This window comes from Artemia franciscana, chromosome 8 (assembly GCF_032884065.1).
Source record: "Artemia franciscana chromosome 8, ASM3288406v1, whole genome shotgun sequence".
Lineage (NCBI taxonomy): Eukaryota > Metazoa > Arthropoda > Branchiopoda > Anostraca > Artemiidae > Artemia > Artemia franciscana.
Genome location: NC_088870.1, coordinates 32,226,749 through 32,252,699, shown reverse-complemented (window position 1 = coordinate 32,252,699; position 25,951 = coordinate 32,226,749). Strand labels below are relative to the sequence as shown.

Below are 25,951 nucleotides of genomic sequence, written 5' to 3'. Positions count from 1 at the left end.
TGTTGGCTCAAAAAGACGAGGGATTTTCATTAAGAGCCGTCAAAAATATCTTCATGTGGTTTAAATTTACCTCTGATAAACCCCCCCTCCTCAGGAATTGATTCGTAGGATCCCAGTCTTTCTTTAATTCATGGTTCTTTTTGCTTGTATTTTATCCTTTATAAGCTTCTTTCATGTTTCGTTTTTTTCCAGTTTGTGAGTTTGAATTGCTTTTTCTGTGTTTATGAGCCAGCCACATATTGCCATGGTGGCGTAAATTGCTTGGACTAACAAATTCTAGAGCTTAAAGTTAAGCTGGGAGGTATTAAAAGAATTTTTTCTACTGAGGGGGAGTGAAATTTAACGCTCAGTCAAAGAAACGAGGTATTTCTATTAAAAGCCCTCAAAAATATCTTAATGTGGCTCATTTTTACCTCTAATGAGACTATGTGAAACGAAGAGAAAATATTATTCAAATGTGCGCTTTTAAACGGGGAATTTATAGTCCTGGCTCACAGAAACGAGGTATTTTCATTAAAAGCCCTCCAAATATTTTAATGTGGCTTACATTTACTGCTCACGAAATTATGTGAAATTTGAAGAGAAAACATTATTCAGATGCGCGCTTGTCAAACGGTGGCGCATTGTCTGGGCTCAAAGAAAGGCAGAATTTTCACTAAGACCTTTCAGAAATAACTCTTAATATGATTTAAATTTACCTTTAATATCAACCCCCCCTCCTTTCTGGAGCTGGTTGGTAGGATCCCTGCCTTTCTTTAATTCATGGCTCTTTTCGCTTATATTTTTGTACGCTTTTTCACGTTCGTTTTTTATGGCACTTGGTATTAACCAAGTGACATATAGCAATTGCAAATTCTGTCGGTCTGTCTGTCTGTCGGTCCCGGTTTTGCTACTTTTGGCACTTCCAGGTAAGCTAGGACGATTAAATTTGGCAGGCGCATCAGGGACCGGACCAGTTTAAATTACAAATAGTTGTTTTCGGGATTTGACAATCTGGGGGGGTCGGAGGGACGGCCAGTTAATTCAGAAAAATAAAAAAAATGAAGTATTTTTAACTTACGAACGGGTGATGGGATCTTAATGAAAATTAATGGTTGGAATAATATCGTGTCCCAGGGCTCTTATTTTAAATCCCGGACAGATCCGATGACATTGGGGGGAGTTGGAGGGGGGAATCTAAAATCTTGGAAAACGCTTACAGAGGAGGGATCGGAATGAAACATGGGGGGAAAATAAGCAGAAGTCCTAGATACGTGAATGACATAACCGGAACGGATCTGCTCTGTTTGGGGGGTTGGAGGGGGAGGATTAATTCTGAAAAATTAGAAAAATGAGGTATTTTTAACTTACGAAGGAGTGATCGGGTCTTAATGAAACTTGAAGTTTGGAAGGACTTCGTGTCTCAGAGCTGTTATTTCAAATCCCGACCAGATCTGGTGACATTGGGGGGAGTTGGGGGGTGGACCAAAAACCTTGGAAAACGCCTAGAGTTGAGGGATCGGGATGAAACTTGGTGGGAAAAATAAGCACAAGTCCTACATACGTGATTGACATAACCAGAACGGATCCACTCTCTTTGGGGGAGTTGGGGGGGGGGCTAGGGTTAATTCTGAAAAATTAGAAAAATGAGGTATTTTTAACTTACGAAGGAGTTATCATATCCTAATGAAATTTCAAAATTAGAAGGACCTCGATATAGTATTTTAAATCCCGACTGGATCCAGTGTCATTGGGGGGAGGGGGAATCGCAAATCTTGGAAAACGCTTAAAGCGGAGAGATAAGGATGAAACTTGGTGGGAAGAATGAGAACAAGTCCAAGATGCGTGACTGAAATAACCGGGCTGGATCCGCTCTCTGTGGTGGGGTTTGGGGGGGGGTGTAATTCGGAAAAATTAGAAAAAATGAGGTATTTGTAACTTACGAACGGATGATCAGATTCTAATGAAATTTGATATTTAGAGGGATATTGTGCTTTAGAACGGTAATTTTAATTCCCAACCAGATCCAGTGACACTGGGAGGAGTTGGAGGCGGAAACCGGAATTCTTGGAAAACGTGAAAATCGAGATATCTTACGAATGGATGATCGGATTTTAATGAAATGGGATATATAGATGTATCTTTTGTCTCAGATGATCCATTTTCAATTCGAATTGGATCCGAGGACATAGATGGTTAGAGGGGAGAAACAGAAATCTTGGAAACCAGAAATCTTTGAAAACGCTTAGAGTGGAGAGATCGAGATGAAACTTCATAGAAAGAATAAGCACAAATTATAGATACTTGATTGACATAATTGGAACGGATTCGTTCTCTTTGGGGGAGCTGGGGATTGTTAATTTGGAAAATTTAGAAAAATTGAGGTATTTTTAACTTAAGAAAGGGTGACCGGATCTTAACGAAATTATATATTTAGAAGGAACTCGTGTCTCAGAGCTCTTATTTCAAATCCCGACCAGATCTGTTAACATTGGGGAAGCTGGAGGGGGAAACCGAAAATCTTGGAAAACGCTTATAAATGTCATAGATTCGTGATTGACTTAACCGGACTGGATCCGCTCTCTTTGAGGGAGTTAAGGGGTGGGGTCTGTGCTTAGGCGAGTTTGGTGCTTCTGGACGTGCTAGGACGATAAAAATTGGTAGGTTTGTCAGGGAACTACACAAATTGACTTGATAAAGTCGTTTTCCCCGATTCGACCATCTGGGGGGCTCAAGGCAAAGGAAAAATTAGAAAAATCGGGGTATTTTTAACTTATGAATGGGTGATCGGATCTTAATGAATTTTGATATTTAGAAGGACCTCGTGACTCAGAGCTCTCATTAAGCCTGTGATTTTCCTGTTAAAGCAATCTGTTGATTCTTAGAATTTTGCTAGAGCTCATACCATATGAGCTCTTGGCTCTTCCGACCTCGTCACAAGTGCCCTATGAGCTCTTAGCTCTTGTTTCCTTTTTGAATTTCAATTGCTTTTCAATTTGTTTTTATTAATAAAATTTTTACGTACAAATGTTTGTATCTTTTTGATTTATTGATCCAGTGCAAAACTTCAATATATTTTACTAATGCAATTTAAGCATCTTGTAGCTTATGCACATAGGTATGCTCATTCAAGAAGGTCCTTAATATAAGTGTAAAATTCTGTGTAGTAAATAAGAAAAGGAAAAACTTTTGATCATGTATGAAGGCGTAGCATCCTCTAACCATAATGGTACTCTCACTTTTATTTCATCTCTGATAGCAATATTATCTGATAACACTCTCTATAGCATTACTTAATATGCAGAGTTGCATACCAGGTGTAAACAATTTCTAGTAATCAATTTTCCCTTCCGCATCTCAATTATTACACTCATGAGAGACACGTAACCAATAGCTTAATCATTTTATTAAGCGGGACATGGGAATTCCACGCGCGTGGAATTGGCTATTTCGTTGAATCTATTTCCTGAATCAATAAATTAAGAATAGATTGCTGGTCCAGCTTTCTAGTGCGCAGTTCCATTGGATGAAAATGACCTTTCGAGTCCTAAAGCGGACAAAAAGTCTTTGGGATATCAGGGTTCACTGAAAAACGTCTTGAAAGAAAGAAATCGTGCAACCTCCACAGTTACAAGCTGGGAAACTTCACGGGGGCCTGAAGAAACAATTCATGTCAGAATGCGTCATCCTTAACATGAGTAAACATTCCCATTTTACAAAACAACCAAAGAAATCATGAAGAAAATCGCCATGAAAAAAAAATGTTTTAGAAAACGTCTTGAAATGTCTTGAAAAACGTCTTGCAGAAAAGTATTTTAAGAACGTCTTGAAATGTTTTGAAACATCTTTGCATTAACCCCCCCCCCCCCCTATTAGGATTATATTAAAATGATGTTATTTCATTTGTTAATAGATATGTCTATCTATTATCCGTCTATCTATTATATCTATCTGTCTATCTGTTATCTATATGTCAATCTATTATACATTATCAACGCGAGAGTTGGTCTGTCTAACACCCTCACCAATCCTTGGAAAGTTCGGACTCGGGCATAGGTAGGGAAATCAGCAAAGGCAAGCAAACTATGCCTTAATGAATCCTGTTGTTGTCACCGACACCAATTTCAGCACAAGCCAAGCTATCTACTAATGTGGCATTCCGACGACGGTGTTACTAAGGCCCAAATTGACTTGATTCTCGTCAGCTAACGTTGGATAAGTTTAGTAAACGGTGCGAACTTAGGCTAAAAATCAGGGTCCAACCACAACCTCGTCCTTGCGAAAATCCTACCTCGTCTTACATATCCGAGAAAGAATAAACCGAAAGCCGGAATTCAGATTGGTAAGCTGCAAGATGAAGAAACCATAAGTTCTAGTGCCCTTTTTAAGAGCCAAAAGTGATCAGAGGGCAACAAACTTCACGTCACACCCTTTTTTCGCCAAATGCACTCGATCAAAATCTTAAAACAGCCATTTTCTTCAAAATAGTCCAAAGATCATATAACTATACGTCCAGGGTACTACCCCTTAAAGCCCAGGGGCAAGGGTTTTAAGTTATGCCGCGGGGGCATATAAGTTTTTTATTGAAATTTAAAGTTCTAGTGCGCTTTTCCAGAGTCAAAAGTGACTAAAGGGCAATCAGCCAGCCCCCCCCCCCCCCCCACACCCAACATTTCCCAAAACACATCTCATCCAAATTCTGAGACAGCTATTTTGTTCAGCATAGGTAAAAGGTTCAGCAATTATGTCTTTGAGGATGTCAACCCCCACCCCAATTATCAGGGCAAAGGCTGTGAGTTCAGCAATTTTTCAATTGTTTATGTATAGTACATGTTACCAAGAAAGATGGGTACCTTTGACCTTTACTTTCCAAAAAGACGAAGGGAAAACAGTGAGCCTTTCAGAGAATTTTGAGTTGAATCAAAACACGTTATGTGCATAGGATTTGTCAAAAGAACGCAAATCAGGAGCGAAATTTGGAACTTCCAGGAAAAATACTACTACAAACACAACAACCATTACTTCTGTACCAAGTACTACCAGCGATGAGGATATTTGAATGAAGATCTCACGAAACGTTGAGGGGAAAGTTAAACTAAATCAAAACATGCTAGGTGCATACAGATTTTCAAAAGGGCATATCAGCGATATTTTTGAATGGTTTATCGTATCAAGATCAAACTTCTGGGGCATCATGAGGAGAATATTCAACTGACCGAAAGGCAACACGTGCATGGTACCATTGCTATTAATACTGTTGTTACTGCAGTTACTATTACTACTTATACGACACTGTTACTGCTACTACTGTTCCTACTAATAGGAGCAGTAGCTTTCAGTAAGGTACAAATCAAGTTCTGATCTTCAGAAGGCATGAGAGGTGTCAGCCCTACTCATGTTAATTTCTGCTCGTTTTGAGTTTGACTTGGTTATTCACTGTAATTTCTGTTTGTTTCGGGTTTCATTTATTTATTGATTTGAGGTAGTTTCACGCTTGTAATATTATTTGACTTTATTTCTACTCATTTTTGGTTAAATGAGGCTCTTTGCTTTTCTTTGAAAAACTTATCTTGTGGAAAACGTTTTTTAAATTAACACAATATAATCAATGGGATATCTTGTTCACTGTTAATTTTTTTTTCCTATGCAATCACTTTATATGCATTGTATACCCCATAAATTATTTTATAGTCAAAATATTCCTCATGATTAGGAAAGTTTTCTTTATTTGATACATCCACATAATATAAACAAATCTGCGATGTCGTTCATTTTTCAAATTAAATAAAAAAAACTAATTTTTTTAGCTGAAAGTAAGGAGCGACATTAAAACCTAAAACGAACAGAAATTACTCCGTATATTAAATGAGTTGTCCCCTCCGCAATCCCTCGCTCTTTACGCTAAAGCTTTAAGTTGTTTTAAAAAGTAGAATTGTGGCAAAGAGTCAACTTTAGCGTAAAGAGCGAGGGATTGCGGAGGGGACAACTCATTTAATATACGGAGTAATTTCTGTTCGTTTTAGGTTTTAATGTCGCTCCTTACTTTCAGCTAAAAAAATTAGTTTTTTTTATTTAATTTCTGAACGTTTTTGAATTAATGCATGTTTGGTGTTGGCTCTCCGCACATAAATTATTAAAATGAAATTTCTATATTAATTCTTTTTTGGCTAAATGGCTTTCTCTTAGTTTTGATCAGACGATTTTGAGAAATAAGGGGTGGAGAAGGAGGCCTAGTTGCCCTCCAATTTTTCGGTTACTTAGAAAGGCAACTAGAACTTTTAATTTTTAACGAACGTTTTTATTAGTAAAAAATATACGTAACTTAAGAATTAACTTACGTAACAAACTTTCATAACCTTATATTTTTATTATGTATACGAGGGGATTTGTACCCTCGTTAATACCTCGCTCTTTACACTAAATCGTAAGTTTTGTCCCAATTCTTTAAGAATGACCCCTTAAAGAATAAATAGTTGAAATTACTAAAAATACTTTAGCATAAAGAGCAAGTATTTATCTCCTCCTAAATACCTCGCTCTTTATGCTAAAGTATTTTTAGAACCCCTCATATGCGTAATAATCTCTGTTCGTTTTAAGTTTCAATGCTACATCTTCCTTTCATTTGAAAAAACGTTTTCATGTTTATTTTTCATTGTTTTCTTATAGTAATGCTAGAGAATCCTGCGCCCTTGTCATTGAATTTTTCTTCACCATGACAGATTCCTCCAAGGAAAGATCCTCCAACATAGCCCCCTCTCCTCAGCCCCACCCCCAAACAAAATAAAATCCCCCTGAAAACGTCTGTACACTTCCCAATAACCATTACTATATGTAAACACTGGTCAAAGTTTGTAACTTGCAGCCCCTCCCCCAGGGATTGTGGGGGAGTAAGTCATCCCCGAAGACATAGTTATTATGGTTTTCGACTATGCTGAACAAAATGGCTATCTCAAAATTTTGATCCGTTGACTTTGGGAAAAACATGACCGTGGGAGGGGGCCTAGATGCCCTCCAATTTTTTTGGTCACTTAAAAAGGGCACTAGAACTTTTTATTTCCGTTAGAATGAGCCCTCTTGCGACATTCTAGGACCACTTGGTCGATACGATGACCCCTGGGGAAAAGAAAAAAAAAAAAAAAACAAAAAAAAAAACAAACAAACAAATAAACACGCACCCGTGATTTGTCTTCTGGCAAAAAATTCAAAATTCTACATTTTTGTAGATAAGAGCTTGAAACTTCTACAGTATGGTTCTCTGATACGCTGAATCTGATGGTGTCATTTTCGTTAAGATCCTACGACTTATAGGGGGTGTTTCCCCCTATTTTCCTAAATAAGGCAAATTTTCTCAGGCTCGTAACTTTTGATGGGTAAGACTAAACTTGATGAAACTTATATATTCAAAATCAGCATTAAAATGCGATTCTTTTGATGTAGCTATTGATATCAAAATTCAATTTTTTAGAGTTTTGGTTACTATTGAGCCGGGTCGCTCCTTACTACAGTTCGTTACCACGAACAGTTTGATTTTATTTTATTTTTTCCCTATACAAGCATTGTATATGCAGCTTCTACCTCGTGAAATTATTTTAAATTCAAATATTTCTCGTGATTAGGAAAGTTTCGTTAATTGATATATTAATATGATACAAAAATCGGAGAATTCGTTCATTGTTCAAATTTAATTTTTTTTTTTCCAATGCAAGCATTGTATATGCAACTTCTACCTGATGAAATTATTTTACATTTAAAATGTTCCTCATGATCAGGAAAGTTTTCGTTAATTAATACATTAATATAATATGAAAAATTGGAGCTCTTCAACATCGTGAAATCATTTTACATTCAAAATATTTCTCCTGATTAGAAAAGTTTTCGTATTGTTTTTAAATACCTATCTCTAAAAAGAGTCTTCAAATTATAAACTCCAGCCCCTCTCACCCTACCAAGTGCCATTTATCCTTCAAGTTTATCGTTTAGATGCTTCCACATAGCTTTTAAGGTTTCAGTGACATCTGTCATTAGTCTGATCCTCTAAATGTAATATTGGTGTCTTTTCTGGTTTTGGCACAAATTTTAATCCATCCTCCCAAAGGTATTAAAATTCCCTTTGCTGACTAGCATGTCATGTTTTAGTTCCGAAATATTTAAGCTCGCTTTTGATAACCTACATGTGATGTAGGCTATATACCTTTGTTTACGCTCCTGTCACATCTGCCCCCTGTGGGCATACCGTTTTTCAATTGAACGAAAGATATTCTCTATAACTTAATCTCCAACTTAAAAATCAACTTGCATACCTGGTAGTATTTGAACCCCACTTAAAAGGGTAAGCTCCCATTTTCTGGGAAATGAGATTTAAAACAAGCAGGTACATTTCCACATACAATTCCTCAATTGCAGTCTCAAACAAGGAAAATGAAATGATCAACTCAACCAAAATCACAACAAAAACGGCTAGTAATCAGGGACGGCTTCACTTAAGAACCCTCGGAAAAGATCTTCTTTTTTAGATTTATAGATTTTACTATGCAATATCAAATGAATATATTTTTCAGAGAGCAGAAACACAGCTTGAAGATAAGAGAGCTTCGGGGAAGAACGTCAGAGAGCCCTCTCGGACACAGACTATCAAGGACAAGCAAAAACCACCCTTTATTGGCCAGAGGCGAAAATCATGCGCAAATTTCAAAAACTTGATATCATAGTCATCAGCCATCCTGAGGTCCACAGATTCAGAAAAACGACGAGGTTGGACTCTTACCCCAATTACTTGCAATACACCGAAATTAGAGGCATAGAAAAAAAAAGAAAAAAAAACATAAAAAACAAATATTACCGCCACAAGACAATGAAGATATAGAATACTTCTGATTAGACAGCCCTTCACTTGAAATATAACAAAGTAAATTCACAAATATTTAGAATTGATGAATAATTTAAGCCTTAATACATCCATCAAGATGGCTATTATACTATTACAAAAGACCATATTTTTGTTATGCGAATGAGATTTCAGTATATATGTAGAATATAACATATCCAAATGCTATAAATTAATCCAGAGGCGTAAGCAGAAGAGATGACTCTCACATGTGACCCAGCAAAAATCTAATGATTTTGAAAATCCACTTTACAATTTCCTATATTTTTCATTTTATTGACCTGTTTCAATCAATATATGATACCTCCTAGAAATACTCCAGCGAAGTTATGATCAATCAAACTATTTCCCGCAACGAACGTCGAATTGAAGCATATTATACCGAGTAAAACTAAAAGGGATATAGAAGTTTAGAATAAACTGAATACTAAATAATGCCTAACTTCGGAGTTTTCGAGTTTTAAAGCTTAGTTCATCAAGCCCCATCTTTTACCAAATAGTATAAACATGCAACAATGCCATGCTGACCTTAAGAAAGCCACTAGCTGCTATCCATAGAAATGCTTGGATTATCTTGGGAACAAAGCGACCAAAATCCGTTTTGACGGCTCCTGGGTGCAGTGAGTAGGCAGAGACATCTATGATTGAATAAAGCATGGTTAGGTTAAAAAACATTACATAAAAGAGGGGAAGGCTGCCATGAATGGAGCCAAAGATTTAAAGAAGATCTAGTGAGGACAGTTCTTTCGTTTTCACCTAGTACGATCCAAAACTAGTGACAACAAAGTAACTAATTTCCCCTTTAAAAATCTACTTCATATTCACAACTAACAGAACTTGAAACCATTAATACAACACTTAAAACTAGGACCAGTATGACTATAAATTATCTTCATCATTTTAATACTGGTAATGCTTTTCTTTTAGTAATAAAGATGTGAACTGTGCAAAATCACAATGTGAACTAAAATTTGAACAACTAGAATTAATTTATCCATAAAAGACGTTGGTTTCCATAATCATTAACAGGGTAACCTAAGGAACAACAAAGTCAACATACTGAGATGATCAAGGATAAAGCCATCTCCCTACCTTTTTTTTATTTGTAGATAGAAATACCGGAACATGATATCTTCTTTGACATTGATAGCCCTTATATGAAGTTTAATGCAGTTCAAAGCTCCCATATGAACGAATCTTACTAGTTTATCCTCGTCCCATCACCATTTCTAATAGTTAGATAATTTTTGTATATTAATGTCTGGATAGTAGGGTTAATACTTAAAGCATTGTTCAAACATGGTAGATCACTCAAGTTAGTGGCTGCCTTGTCAAAAAGGAGTTCAGAGAAAAAGAAAATTGATTATTATGCATGGTTTTGTTGGTATAATTGTTTTACCTTAGACATATGAGTAAGAATGTAGTCCAATGTAGATCCAATATATTTAGGCAAATAGCGATTGAATTCCGTCTTAATTACACCAGGATGTAAAGAAAATGTAATAACTCCTAAAAATGAGAAATAGTCGTACACTATCTCGAACAGCTTACACGACTCCCTTTCGTCCAGACTAAACTCATCTGTTACGTTATAAAACTGCACTAATAGAATCTTCAAAGTGTCAGGTAAGATTTCAGATACTACATCCCATCACACATTCCGACAAACACAATAAAACAGTACACGATTTATACAAGAAAAAAAGCGCAAATTTTGTTTTTACTCGATAAAAATAGTATTTATAGCATATTTGACGATGAAAATTTTTTATACTTGTTTCCCTTCACATACTAGCTTAGCTTTCTTGGCAGGATCTAATGTTTTGTGACTAGCTAAGAGCTTATATAATGAGTGACTTATTTATATTGATATTGAAAAAATTAATATTTAGGCATAGAAAGTTTTGGGAAAACTTGTTTCTTCATTTCATTCTGTTCTTCGATACCATTTCCAGGATTATACCTTATGTGAAGGGGGCCCCACTCTATACATTAAAGCTTGACTTTTACATAATAATGCTTCGGGAAAAGGGACTTATTTATTGTGTCAATGCTGTCAATGTAAGTGTCAATGCTAGTAAAACTAATTGAATGATTTCAACCTCCCGGCCAGCATTACGGGCTCTGAATGAGTTGTTTCATTTAAATTACAGGTTAAAAAGTTCCTAACTGGCCGAGATGCAGGTTGAGAGCAAATCCCGTGTGGGGATTTAGTCTTTTCTCTTTTTTTTTTTTTTTTTGTGTTTATTTATATATTATTGTTCATGGGAATTAATTAATTGAGTCACTACACACGGGTTATTTGACCTTCTAGTAGTGGCTATGTTTATTTAATTTGATCTGTTGCTTTGTGAATTGATCAATAAAGGTATCGCATCTCTCTCTAAAGTGAGGACAGGGGTTAAATCCAAATTCTATGGAACATTAATGGATTTCATCCGAAGAACTAGCCCTAAGAAATGTTTTTGAGGCCTTAAGCACCCCTCCTACCCATAAAGTAATACACCTCAATAACTGGTGCATAGCTATGTGATGCTCCGTGGCTACTATATTTGATGGGATAAACGGTGTATAATATCAGTTCATTTTTCAATGACTGCATCTGTGTTTAGAGACAAATGAGACTTTAAGGATTATTACAATTGAAACTGGAAAGCTGAATAGATAGCTTTTTAGTTATTCAAAACCAATTAGCAATTTCGGAATTTCCTCTCGATAGCAAATTGTCTTGCGCCACCAAATTGCTGAAAATGCGACTTTGCTCAGGCACAACCTCTTTAGCTGCTTAAAAAGACTAGTAAAAGTTTCAGAATTTGGTCACGTGAACCAAGACTTTTTTTAGGGTCACTGCATTGCCACCACTGAAAAAAAAAGAAAAAAAATGCACCCACGACCATCATTTCAAAAAAAAAAAAATGAAATTTTGCCTTTTTCTTAATAGGATCTTGAAACTTCTGCAAAATAATTATCTGATATGCTGAAATTGACAGTGTTAAACTTTCATTCAGATCACTGTCCATTATGGTGATGTTCCCATTTCCTAAAATAAGGCTAATTTCAACACATTACTAGCTTTTAATCAGTGACTTCAAACTTAATAACTCCTGCATATTTAAATTTTTTTAGGGTATCAGTTGTTATTAGCACGAGATGATTTTCACAGAATGTTTGATACAGTATCAAGGACATCCTATAAAATACTGGTTGATACCAATAAATAGGCAATAAATATTTCGGTTTTAAAGTCAAATCGAATAGGACGATTTTCAATTCCCCTTCGTAACTTCCTTCATACCCAAGCTCATAAGCAAACACAAAACATTTTGGGGATTTTTTCCCACTAGATAACGAAGATTTAAAATCAAAACCTGCAACTTGCCTTTGAGACAAAAGCAATACTACATATAAGTTTTATAGGCTGGAACTTTTATATTGATTTATCTATAATCAAAGTTTATAGGCGAACGGAACCAAGTCACAAAAGGTTTTTTTTACGTAAATCCAGTTATGTGTAGGGCGATCAATCTTTCTCTATTCTAGACTTCATCTATTTATCGGAGATAAAGCACCCACAATTTCATTTTATATTTATCCAGCGCAAACTTCAAACTGTTCATGTGAGAAATCTGAATTTTTTTTGCAAAGTTACTATAGAAAAACATAAATGGGAATGAAAAAAAGGATATACTGAAAAAAAAATGGAAAAATAACGTTATGATTTCAGCCACAAGATCATCCATTTACGAGACCCGTGAGACCAAGCTGACAACTATAGCATGTGGAGTTAGTCGACAAAAAGCTGTTATTACTGGTTTTAAGAAAACTGCAGGAAAGCAGCCCCATTTACTTTTTGAAATTAGATTTTTTTGGACGCTTAATAATTCAAATAAACCCCACAGATGCAAAAATTAATTTTTCAGAAAAAATGCAAATTTAATAACGACTTGTAAGGAAAATATAATCAAGAAATCTCTCTATATAGAAGATAAATAGTCGTATTCTAACAATACAAAAACGTTTCTGGGTCAGACATGAAGAAAAAAATGGTTTGGCTTGGAAAACACCTTGAAGGCCAACAACTTCATAAAATAAGAAGTTACCGCCACAGAATCACATATTTTTCCTTAGCATGCTCAGATGCTCACTAGATTCTACAGCAGTAGAATGCAAAAGTCACAATGTTTAACCTTCCGTATGTTTTAAATTATCGTTGAGAAGTAAGTTTGTCCACTATATAATGCTTTAAAGTGGAAAAATCACGATTTGAAATCCTCAGTGGCAAGTCCTATGTTCCGTATATGTTCCATTTCATATACAGAAATTATTCCGTATATGAAAGCGGCTGTCCATTCCTCAACGCCTCGCTGTTTAGCCTAGGCTTAGGTGTTTTATTGTTTTAATAAATTGAGTTGTGAGAAAGAGTCACACTTTAGCGTAAAGAACGGGGCGTTGAGAAGGGGATAGCCTTTCATATACGGAATAATTTCTGTTTGTTTTAAGTTTTAATGTCGCTCCTTACTTTCAGTTAAAAAAACTTGTTTTGTTTTGTTTTTTTATTTAACTTCTGAAAATTTATGAATTAATACATGTTTTGATTTTGACTCACCGTACATAAATAATTAAGACGAAATTTGCATTTTTTTTTTTGGGCTAAATGGCTTTATCAAAGTTTTGATCGGATAATTTTGATAAAAAAGGGCGGGGGAGGGGGCCTAGGTACCCTCCAATTTTTTGGTCACTCAAAAGGCCACTACAATTTTTAATTTTATTTTTTAGTAATTTTTAGTAACGTTTTTATTAGCAATAAATGTACATAACTTACGAATTAACTCACGTAACGAACTTCTATATTCGTATATTTTTATTATATGAGGGGGTTCACCCCCTCGTCAATACCTTGCTCTTTACACTAAAGTTCAAATTTTGCTCCAATTCTTTAGGAATGACCCCAAAATCTCAAAGGCCGTTTAATTAAAACAAATAGCTCTTTTAAAATTATTAAAATATTTTAGAGTAAAGAGCGAGGTATCGAGGAGGAGACGAACCCCCCATATACGTAATAATTTCTGTGCGTTTTAGGTGTTGATGCTACTCCTTACTTTCCGTTGAAAAAATTTGTCTTTTTATTTGTTTTCTCATTGTTTTGTAAATAATGCTGAAAAGTTCAGCCCCACCCCCTTATGGAAATACTCTTCCTCATCAAAAATGTATCCATGGAAAGATCCTCCCACATAATCCCCTCCCCCCTCGGAAAAATCCCCCTGAAAACGTCTGGACACTTCCCAATAATCATTATCATATGAAAACAATGGGCAAAGTTCATAACTTAAGCCCTTCCCCTGGGGACTGTGGGGGATCAAGTCGTTCTCAAAGACATAGTTATTAGATTTTCTCGACTATGCAGAACAAAATGGCCATCTCAAAATTTTAATCCGGTGACTTTGGATAAAAATGAGCGTGGGTGGGGGCCCAGTAGCCTTCCAATTTTTTGGTCACTTAAAAAGGGCACTATAAATTTTAATGTCCGTTAAAGTGAGCCCTCTCATGACATTCTAGGACCACTGGTTCGATATGATCACCCCTGGGAAAAAAATAAACACGCATCCGTAATCTGTCGTCTGGCAAAAAATACAAAATTCCACATTATTGCAGATAGGAGATTGAAAACCTCTACGATAGGGTTCTCTGAACAACTGAATCTAATAGTGTGATTTTCATTAAACTTCTATGACTTTTAGGGTGTGTTTGTTCATATTTTCGAAAATAAGGCAAATTTTCTCAGGTTCCTAACTTTTGATGTTTAAGACTAAAATTGATGAAACTTATATATTTAAAATCAGCCTAAAAACCCAATTCTTCTGAAATATCTATTTGTATTAAAATGCCGTTTTTTAGAGTTTCAGTAACTATTCAGCTGGGTCGCTCCTTACTACAATTCGTTACCACGAACTGTTTGAAAATTAACACTCAGCATTTATAGGAGGAAAATAAGGCTTCAAAATCGTGGCCTCAGCATTTTCCAACAACATTCAGAGAGCAAACTTGCAATTGGACAAAAAGTTTTAGTAGACTGAAGGTTAATCATTTGGTTTTAGCATCCCTATTACCTCATTTAGTGCTTATCAGGAAACTTGTAACTGACCGAAATTAAGTCTTTTTCCTTGAAATATTAGTTATTTACAATAGCCTTATGGTACACTGAGATCAGGGGCGGATCCAGGACTTTCTTTAGCGAGGGGCGCATAATAGGTTGCTTCGATAAACATACGAACAAAGAAATACCAGCAATTTAAAAGGAAAAAAAAGGTCAAACCATTTATTTTGTCGCCTAACTTTGTGGCATCGTTTAGTAATTATGATAACAATGAAGAGTAAGAAATGAGGAGTAAGATAAAATTTTTATATTCATAAAAGATGTATTAAACATTAAATATTAGTTCTTTTAGGGGTGTAACAATAATAATAGAACAAAGAGGCAGAAATAGATAGAAGACATTTAAAACGAGGGTTTTAAGTACAGGTAATAAAATATTAACTAGTCTCTATTTCTTTTTAAAAATAATATTTTAATAAATAGTGTCAGCCTTGATGAAAAATCAGAAGCTATCAATCAAAATTTCCCTTTTCGTAACAACGTAGCGTATCTTTCCACTGTTTAAAGTTCGCTACATTTTGCTTAAATTACAGAATTCACAGTTTTATAAGAAAAAGTCTATTTCTTTATTTCTACTCCAGCCATATCTATTTATTACACGGCCAATCTCTAGCTAAATATTTCTGAACGTTTGTAATGGCTAGTGCTGTCAGTCTAGAGTTCTGTCAGTTTAGAGCTCTTCGTTAGTATTTCCTATTCTATTCATCCTAAAATATTCGAATGAAGACCAAAATCGTCAGAAAAATATGAACTTCAATAAAGATGCTTCTTGGTATGTGCTTCAAACTTTGTTTATGAGTCGAAATACTTCTTAAAAAATAAATAATTACGTGTTTGTTATTTTGTATTTGATAGGTATAGATTGGTGTTTTAAATTCTCAGGGTTTCAAGCAATGGTAAATTCCTATATTTTTTTTATCTAGAGATTTCCAGACATTCAATATGAGCGTTTATGGAATATCAGCTCAGATTTAGCATTAATTAAGAGAATTGTCCTGTAAAAATTTTCATTTATAAACAACCAATTGGGGAAATATGATTGGATAACATGTATCAAAATAAGTATAAAATTCCTGAGCGGTATATATAGCAGTTTATACAATTTCATGAACAAATATATGCAACCCCTACACAAAAACATAACTATATTTTGTGACTAGTTGGCATTGAAAAGGTGAAAAACTCTAAAATAATATTTTAGTTGCATTCCATTTCCGTGGTGTGAATTACACACCAAGTGGTGTGAATTTCAACTTTTTTTTCAACATTTCATTGGTAAACGTTTGAAAAAGAATCGATGTCATTCCACTGATTCAAACTGACATGTCAGACACCCTTCTATACCGGTTAGAAAAAAAAAGTAAACATACAATCATTTGCCTTCTTTTATAAACAATTTTTTGAAAATCTATTTTTCTTAAATGACTACTCCAACCTTTGAAGGAGTATTTCGACTCATATACTTAGTTTTAAGTGTATACTTATATGAACCTTTATTAAAGTTTAGGTATTTCAAAAAAGCATGGCCTTTATTTTAATGTTTTAGGATGAACTGAAGAGGTGATGTGTCATATTATGCAGAGGTGTAAACAGATAAAAATAAGTTGTAAAGTGGCCACCATTTGCTCAGGAAAACCCGAAACATAAATTAATAATATGTTTGCACTTCTCATACATTTACTTTCTAAAATCCCCTTAAAAACAACAATGTTGTAAAAACCACCCCACTTCGTAAAAACAGCAAACTCAGATTTTGTGACAGCCAAAAAGAGTAATGATATCAATTTCTTTGTCTCTGTTCCATAGCAAGACCCGAAAACAAATTTTTTACAGTAAAATGAAGTTTAAATATTAAGTTTTTCATCCCCATTGTAACAAAACAATCCTGAAAGATCAATTCGAAAGCCTAAAGAAGTAGGTATTTTAAATTTCCCCTCCTTGTTATAACGAAATAAAGATTTTCGCCTCCCAGTTGGCTTTTGTCGTAATACAGACATATTCCCTTGATAAGTACTTTTAGGCGGTATGCCTTAGCAGTAAAATCTAACAGAGAGCACACAAAGTAACCGAAACTTAGTTTCAAATTTGTTTGTGAAAAGAAACAGTCTTAGCAATTAAAAAATAACTAAAAACTCAACTACTAAAACCAATTACAAAAATAACTTTCGTCCCAAGTCCAACCGCAGAAAGCGGTCCCAGCCACAAATCCGCCACTGCCTTAAGGGGGCACCCCCCCCCACCTGGATCCACCACTGACTGAGATACATTTTTTTCTTGACGACTGACCCAAGCGGAAGTCTTGAAGCATAGCCAAAATATTTGTTTTTATTAAATTACATCATTTAGTGTTTATGAAGAAACTTGTAACTGACCAAAATTAAGGCTTTTTCTGTGAAATATTAGATATTTCCAATACCCTTATGGTACACTGAGATACAATTTTTTTTAAGGCAGACCCAAGCGGATAAGTCTTGAAGCATAGCCGATATATTTGTTTTTATTAAAGTTATTAGATTCCAAAGACAACAAGGAGGTTCCATTCCATCAGAAATGCCCTGCTTGCTTTAACTATCCTATCACCTCATTTAGTGTTAATGAGGAAACTTGCTACTGACCGAAATTAAGGCTTTTTCTGTGAAATATTAGATATTTCCAATAGCCTTATGAGATACAATTTTTTTTTACGACTGACCCAAGCGGTAAAGTCTGCGCATTCTTACAATTACTATTTACTCCCAAAAACTATTTGCATTTTGAAGCACAGACGATATATTTGTTTTATTAAAGTTATTAGATTTCAAAGACAACAAGGAGGTTCCGTTCCATCAGAAATGCCCTGCTTGCTTTGACTGTCTAAATTTACAATGACCTTGGGAATATGCCTCTGTTCGTATTGTCAAATTCAAAAAGTCCATTCACCACCTATGTTTAAGAATTTTCAGAAGTTTTTATTGATTCCCGTTATTTTATTGATCCAGTTTTTACACTGATTCCCAGGCAAAGCCCATAAACTTTGACATATAACTATTGTTACCAAAGCAAAAGTCTGAACCGACACGAACAAATATACAACAAAATTAATAACACTACAAAACAAAGCCAGGCTGCAGAAGCCAACAATCTGATTACTACATCTCAAACTGCGATAACACTTAAACCGTGCAATTCTGACCTTAAAGAAAGGCGTACAAAAAGGCCAAGTTATACACTTCAGCCATAAAGGACAATTACGACCAACGTCGGTTTTTACTGAACCCGGGTGTAAACAGAAGACAATAGTACCTGAGAACCATAAAACAACACATTATTTAGTAGCTTGAAAATAATCGCAATAGTTTATTTAATTATTGTAATTATTTAAGAATACTTATTGGTTGTAATCAGGTTTTCAGAAGGGAAGGAGTTCTAAAATCTTACAAATTCAGGGAAAATGTCCCTCAGACTCATGCAGTAGGCAAGATTCCCTTTTTTTTCTTCTTTGTGCAGGTATTTGTAACACAAATTACTCCGGAGAAAAACCTCATTCAAAAAAAGGAAAGGAAGAATTAAGATGAGAGTTATTAGTGGTCTCTTCGTATTGTTTTCCTTCTTTTGCACATAACTAGTTTTCTCACCATTTTAAGTTAACTTAATGGAGAAATGTGCATATGTGCAATTTTGAAAAACAAATAAAACAACAGAACATAAATAATCGGTTTAAAAATACTTGTTAGCTGAAATAATAATAACTTTAACCATTCACAAGCCAGATCAGAATTTAACGCCCAATTTTCAATATACTCTACATAAATATTTACCAGTAACCCGGAGGGAGGCACGCCCATGGGTAAGCCCTTTACTTGCAGGTAAAAAGAATCACGGAATTGAAAATACATTGAATAATTGGTTATAAAGTTTAACGAAGGTCATTAAGACGTCGCAATCCAATCCTATTGCTGGAACGTCTATAAAGTGATACTTTTTGTTTATTTTATTCTCTAATAATTGCTCAGATACTGCTACATCAACATTTGTATGCATAGAAACAATGCTAAAACTACTGATTATTGTATTTTCTGAGATATTTACGTTTTTGAGTTTTTTAACTAAATCTACCGAATTACATATGTCAGATTTTTGAGAAATAAGCAAAGGTTCGAAGGCTATGCATAAACACTTTCCAACATTGGAGGCGGGGCTTTTGAACAAGCTACGATGAGCCTTAAAGGAATTCCTTGTTTATTTAATTTTGGTAGACCATAAAATTATGGACAAAAGCTGCCTCGGGGGAAAAATTTATTACATAATTGTGGAGTAATTTTACCATTTTGTTTTAAATCTATAAATTCACTTATAATGTCGTTAACAAACTGATCAGTATGATCGTGGGTTGTAGTTGTATATGTAGTTTTGTCATTTAGATGTGTAATAATGGCATTTAGATAAGTCCAACTAATGCACAGCATTAAAGCAAATCTTAGGGAAATAACTTTTTACAGGACAAACATGAGTTTCAGAGACAACAAATGATGTAATAAAATCCAACTTACAGCTTAACTGGTTAGTTTTGTATGCTTATCTTAACTTTTGGTGGTTTTTCATTGTTCTTTCTTAAGGCATTTTGAAGAAACTTGGTGTTAGATTGACTTCTGAGCAGATCTCTTATCTTATTATCTCTAATAGGTTCCCTTTTTTTTGGGGGGGGGGGTCATTTCTGTAATTAAAATAGAAAAGCTTTGTGCTGACAGTAAAATAAATTCAAGTCAATAAGGTTTTGAACCAACGTGAGACTTACCAGTTCCTTTTAATCGGGAAGCCAATTCCTTAGTAAATAAGACATTGCAGAGCTTTGTCACCCCATAAATTTTGAATAAGCCTTTGCCATCAGTCTTGAAATTCAGGTTGTCAAAATCCAGCTTCCTTGGAAATCGATGAGCCTCAGAAGCTACATTAATGATACGACTCGGTGCTGATTTCTTGATAAGACCTATAATCATCGACATGTTTTCAAAATTGGCAGAATTTGGATCATAACCTACTTTTAGGGCAATTCTACTATAGAGGATACAGAGGAAAACGTCTTAGAACCCACTGTCAGATTATACTTTCACTCTTAGATAGGTTCATGTCAGTCTTATAAGAAGGAGAGGAGGGCGCATAATATATTTCAGAGGAAGGGCAATGATGAGAAAATCATTCGTATCAAGACCCATTTTTAATTACTCTTAAGGGGGTTTTCGAAACCAATATGGGGAACTGCTCACAATGTGTCTGTGTGTGTCTGTGTGCATGTCCAAATACAAATCTTATTGTATACCATCGGATTTCCATGAAAAAGTTTAGTGTTAACATTATCATTAGCATTCTTAATAGTAGTCCATCGACCGCAAAGACAGGTCATTGGCGATGCATTTTTCAAACAGTAAATAATATAGAAATTTTTGATCCTCTTGGCCTACTATGTGCATTCTACAATCCTAACACAAACAACTTTATTGAAAGCAGTGGGAATACTATTATTCATAACAAGAAGAGAGTACAGGATTTAACGACTAAAAGCTGTTTTCATGCACTACTATATCTCGTTTTCCGATGTCGTGGCTATAATTACAATGAATTTCTAAGCATATACGTAGACAGCCCTCGCCTGAATGACTTCTTAGTAGAGAATATACTTTCATATCTGTATAATATTAATTTCAGTGACCTACGAATAAAATGTAATAAAGATAATTGTAAATTTGTTTACAAATAAGAAATGTATATACAGAAAAAAATTACTTTTTCCCCTCCTTAGATTTCTTCTTCTGCGTATAGGTAGCTGTCGAGAACAACTAATAGTAGTAGATCATCTGAATTCAGTGCATGGTGATCTTGATGTGCAAAGTCAGGGTCACATTTTCTACAGTACAATGTAACTTCACTCATATTGTATCTCTTTGTCAAGTCACTGATACTATTTTCATTCATACTGTAAAACTTACGCGTTTCAATTTGCTTATTTGAAGCAATATCACATACAATGTTTTTGAATGAAGAATCGTTTTCTGTAACAGCCATATAAAAATCAGTAGGTTTATAATCATAGTAGCTATTGTCTTCACAACGATGATGTGGAAGCCAAATTTGCTTGTTATTCCAACAGTTGAAGCGTAGACCTGATTTTTCCACCCAAAACAATTTAAAACCATGACGATACCAGTCTCTTGGGAATAAACTAAAATCTCGTTTAGGGTTCTTTCCAATCATACCGGGATAGGTAGTCTCCCACTGATCAGATTTATCATAGTTACAATTGAAGGAAAAAAAGGGTAAAGGATACGGCATTAGACTTTAAAGTCCGTACCGGCGGTGCTGGTCTCCGTTTCTTGGCCCTTCAGCCATGAAGTGCAATGGGGGGGATTGGGGCCAGCCATCCTGTGCTTTCGCAAACCCTTCCTGTTTACCTTCCCCAGATTTCTCCAGGTACCCATTTAGAGCTGGGTCGACTCTGGCTAAGCTTACAGAGTCACGCCACTGACCCCCGTCCCAAACTGAAGAATTGGGTAAACTGGGATTCGAACCCGCGTCCTCTCAGACAAGGGATCTCGAATCCAGCGCACCAAGCTCAATACAGGAATTAGAGTCTTGAACTTGTACTGCATATCCTCTATGCAATTTACAAGGATTGCATAATCTAAACATTTCATCATACTCGTCAACTATTGTACATTTCTTACATGATGAAAAGCCATCCACTGTATACATGCACAGTGGACATGTTTAGAACATTTTTTCCAGTGTTGACTCTCTCACCGTCAAATTGAAACTGACTTACTACTGATAAAATGAATGTTCTTTTCTAGAGAAAGAGAGAAAGAGAGAGAGAGAGAGAGAGAGAGAGAGAGAGAGAGAGAGAGAGAGAGAGAGAGAGAGAGAGAGGAGTAGTCGAGTTCTACTTCTGAAATATCCATATATAGAGAGAAATGGTAAAATACTAAGAAAATACGTAACACGAAAATAAATTTTCGATCTAAAAACGTTTTTATTACACAATTGCAACAATATATATCACATACATTTTTCATTTACTGATTCAACTTATGGTCCTCAATATATTTCACTATTGCATTTAAAGCAGCTCGAAGTCTGTGAAAATGCATTATATTAAGTTTTGCTGTAAAACATAACTACTCCTCCAATTTGAAATTGCTTAATGATATCACATATCTTGCATACATATCATCCCATTCAAGGCTTAGTCAATTTTCGTCTTTCAGTATTAAATATTGGATTTTGCTTCTTCACATAATCTATTTTCTGAAGAAAAAAAATGCTAGAATAATGGATAAACACCTTTTATGATTTCTGTGCAAGACTAGCTATTGTCCAGAACTATCTGAATGGACGAAGATGTAACTGAACTAAATGCGCAACTTCTAAAAATTATAAGGCATTAACATACTGTCTTGAGGTTGAACAAATCTCTAAATTCCAATTTTATATATTTTCTGAGTTTTTGATAAAGAGCACAATTTGTTACAATATCTGGAAACAATGCTGGAGGGTTTTTATGTGCTTTCAACAAGTTTTGCTGTATTTTGTTAAAAACATTTAGGAGCGTATAATCAGATATCAGAGAGTCGTAGCAAACCATAGACTATCTAGCAAAGTATTATATTATTGGATAAGAGTGGAGAAAACTATAGCAACTTTATTCGGGGGCCTTACACCACGGACCAAGAGGGGACGATTCGGTCAATATGAGCAATTTAGCAAATGCCCGAAACCTAGCGATTCTACGAAAATTACTGGAAGAAAAATTGTAAAATCCTGACTGACCGGAAGGGGCACAAGCCAAACAATATCCCTTTGTGTAGGTGGCTGGTTCCATTAATAGTAGATAAGTTACTAACAAGCTACTGAAATAGCACCAGAAAAGTTATGCGGTTTCTGAAAAGTTATATAGTTTCTTTTATAGCCAAACAAATTAAACTAAAACGGTCATTTTAAATTAAAAATGTTGATGATGCAAAATGGATTTGGTTTCGAACAATCCATCTACCAGTTGATCAGCATTTTAAAAACATAGACGGATTGAAAATACATCCTTTCAACTCTTGAAGTAAGTACAAGTAGGGTAGGCATTTATAAAAGGAGCATGCAATACAAGACAATAATTATTAAGTATAAAACAAGTATCTAATATATTGCCCTTGCATGAAATAGAGCAATGTCAAGCCCCCCCCCCGAAAAAAAAAGTGGAAAATGATAGGTATTAGATAGTCTGGTTTTTTGGCTCTTTTAATGACATTCAAATAAAAACGGGCGATATTTCCCTAAACCACAAGGTTTAGAGAAATCAAAAGTCAAGGAACTGAATTTCCAACGACTTGGCAAGTACAAAAATCAACAGATTGATTTTTTTTAGCTCTACCAATATCTGGAAAAACTGACGTCAAAAATCGTAAGAGCTAAAGAACTCAACGTTCCATCCCCCAGCTTCGTAAAGACAGACATGTATTATACCTGTTTGACTCATGATCATTATAATATTATTAGTGCATAATGATTAAATATTAATCACAGAAAACCCTCAAGCTCCGTCATAGATGAGAATTTGCAGAAGGTGTATATTCCACAAATAGGGGTTGATTTCCATCAATATTGATTTATGAGATACCCGAACTTGCTGATTGAAAATCTGATGCTAATATTCCAATAGAGCTGTAACCAGTCAGAATCCATTGAGCAGAACTCAAGACATATCACAAATTGTCTAAATATTTATCGTGCAAATGTTTTCAATCTGCATGGTTGGAGGATGCTAGCCAAGATCCATGAGTCTGAACTTCAGCCCATAGAAAATTACCTGGAGGAAAAAGCAGTAAACTGCTGTAAGGCTGCAGGTTAGTAGTCAATAGACAGACTGGCAGCAGATACGAAATGGGAAAATTAAACGCCATGATCACATCTGTAACTCAATGATGCTTTCATGATTTGATGGAAAATCGGGAACTGGAATAGGAATATATTAGAATACATCTGACGCAAATAAATAAACAATAAATTATCATTTAAAAGACTTGCTACGGCATTCTAGGCTGAAATGTTTGAAATAAAATAAGAAGCAGGAGCATTGAAACAAAAAGAAAGTACAGGCAGAACTTTACGTATTTTAGCTGTTAACCAATCATCCCTTAACGCTCTTCAGAATTGTCAGCAAAAAAATGAATTAGAACGTTATGAAGCTTTGAATATTCTAACACCCAAAGACAAGAGCTAAGAGCTCATATGGTATGAGCTCTAGTAAATTCTAAGAACTAATAGATTGATTTAAAAGGAAAATTAGAAGCTTATTGCCGGTTGGGATTTAAAATAAGAGCTCTGAGTCACGAGGTCCTTCTAAACATCAAAATCATTTAGATCCGATCACCCACTCGTAAGTTAAAATTACCTCATTTTTTTCTAATTTTTCCTTTCCTTTCAGCCCCCCAGATGGTCGAATCGGGGAAAACAACTTTTTCAAGTCAATTTATGCAGCTCCTTGACACGCCTACCAATTTGCATCGTCCTAGCACGTCCAGAAGCATCAAACTCGCCAAAGCACTGAACCCCATCCCCCAATTCCCCCAAAGACACCGAATCCAGTCCGGTTATGTCAATCACGTATCTACAACATTTACTTATTCTACCCACGAAGTTTCATCCCGATCTCTCCACTCTAAGCGTTCTCCAAGATTTCCGGTTTCCCTTCCGACTCCCTCCAATGTCAACAGATCTGGTCAGGATTTGAAATAAGAGCTCTGAGACACTAGTTCCTTCAAAATACCCAATTTCGTTAAGATCCGGTTACCCGTTCTTAAGTCAAAAATGCCCTCAATTTTCCTAGTTTTTCTAAATTAACAACCCCCAGCTCCCCCAAAGAGAACGAATCCGTTTCAATTATACCAATCACGTATCTATAACTTGTGCTTATTCTTCCCATCAAGTTTCATCCCGATCTCTCCACACTAAGCGTTTTCCAAGATTTCTGTTTCCCCCCTTCAGCCCTCTATGTCCCCGGATCCAATTTGAATTGAAAATGGAGCATCTGAGACATAAGATTCTTCTATATATCAAGTTTCATTAAGATCCGAACACCCATTCGTAAGATACCTCGATTTTCACGTTTTACAAGAATTTCGGTTTCCCCCTCCAACTCCCCCCAATCTCACTGGATCTGGCCGGGATATAAAATAAGAGTTCTAAAGCACAAGATCCTTCTAAATACCCAATTTCATTAACATCTGATTACTCGTTCGTAAGTTACAAATACCTCATTTTTTCTAATTTTTCCGAATTAACCCCCCCAACTCCACCAAAGAGAGCAGATCCGGTCCGGTTAAGTCAGTCACGTATCTTGGACTTGTGCTTATTCTTACCACCAAGTTTCATCCTGATCTTTCTGCTTTAAGCGTTTTCCAAGATTTCCCCCCTCACCTCCCCCCAACGATACTGGATCCAGTCGGGATTTAAATCAAAATATCCAAGTTACGAGGTCCTTCTAAATATGAAATGTCATTAAGATCCGATCACTCCTTCGTAAGTCAAAAATACCTGATATTTTCTAATTTTTCAGAATTAACTCTCCCCCAAAGAGAGCGGATCCGTTCCAGTTATGTCAATCACTTACCAAGGACTTGTGCTTATTTTTCTACCAAGTTTCATCCCGATCCCTCCACTCTAAGCGTTTTCCAAGATTTTAGGTTCCCCCCAACTCACCCCAATGTCTCCGGATCGGGTCTGGATTTAAAATAAGAGCACTGAGACACGATATCCTTCCAAGCATCAAATTTCATTAAGATCCGATCACTCCTTCATAAGTTAAAAATACCTCACTTTTTCTGATCTTTCAGAATTAACCCTCCCCCCCACTCTCCCAAAGAGAGCAGATCCGTTCTGGCTATGTCAATCGCATATTTAGGACTTATACT

At 35.5% G+C, this 25,951-nt stretch overlaps 1 protein-coding gene across 5 annotated transcripts in view; it reads right to left on the bottom strand.

Annotated features, from left to right (window-relative positions):
- The window catches only part of LOC136030305 (retinol dehydrogenase 12-like), an 86,848-nt gene that overhangs the window by 9,503 nt on the left and 51,394 nt on the right, over positions 1-25,951 (bottom strand). For 2 of the 5 annotated variants that reach the window (XM_065709192.1, XM_065709193.1), the window contains exons 5-6: positions 19,792-19,983; positions 10,263-10,372 (exon numbers count right to left, since the gene is read on the bottom strand). In XM_065709192.1, the coding sequence (XP_065565264.1) occupies positions 10,263-10,372; positions 19,792-19,983 (302 nt within the window). Of the gene's footprint in view, positions 1-9,391; positions 9,502-10,262; positions 10,373-18,189; positions 18,300-19,791; positions 19,984-25,951 lie in introns of all 5 variants that reach the window. The other 3 variants (XM_065709190.1, XM_065709191.1, XM_065709194.1) reach the window with 2 other exon arrangements.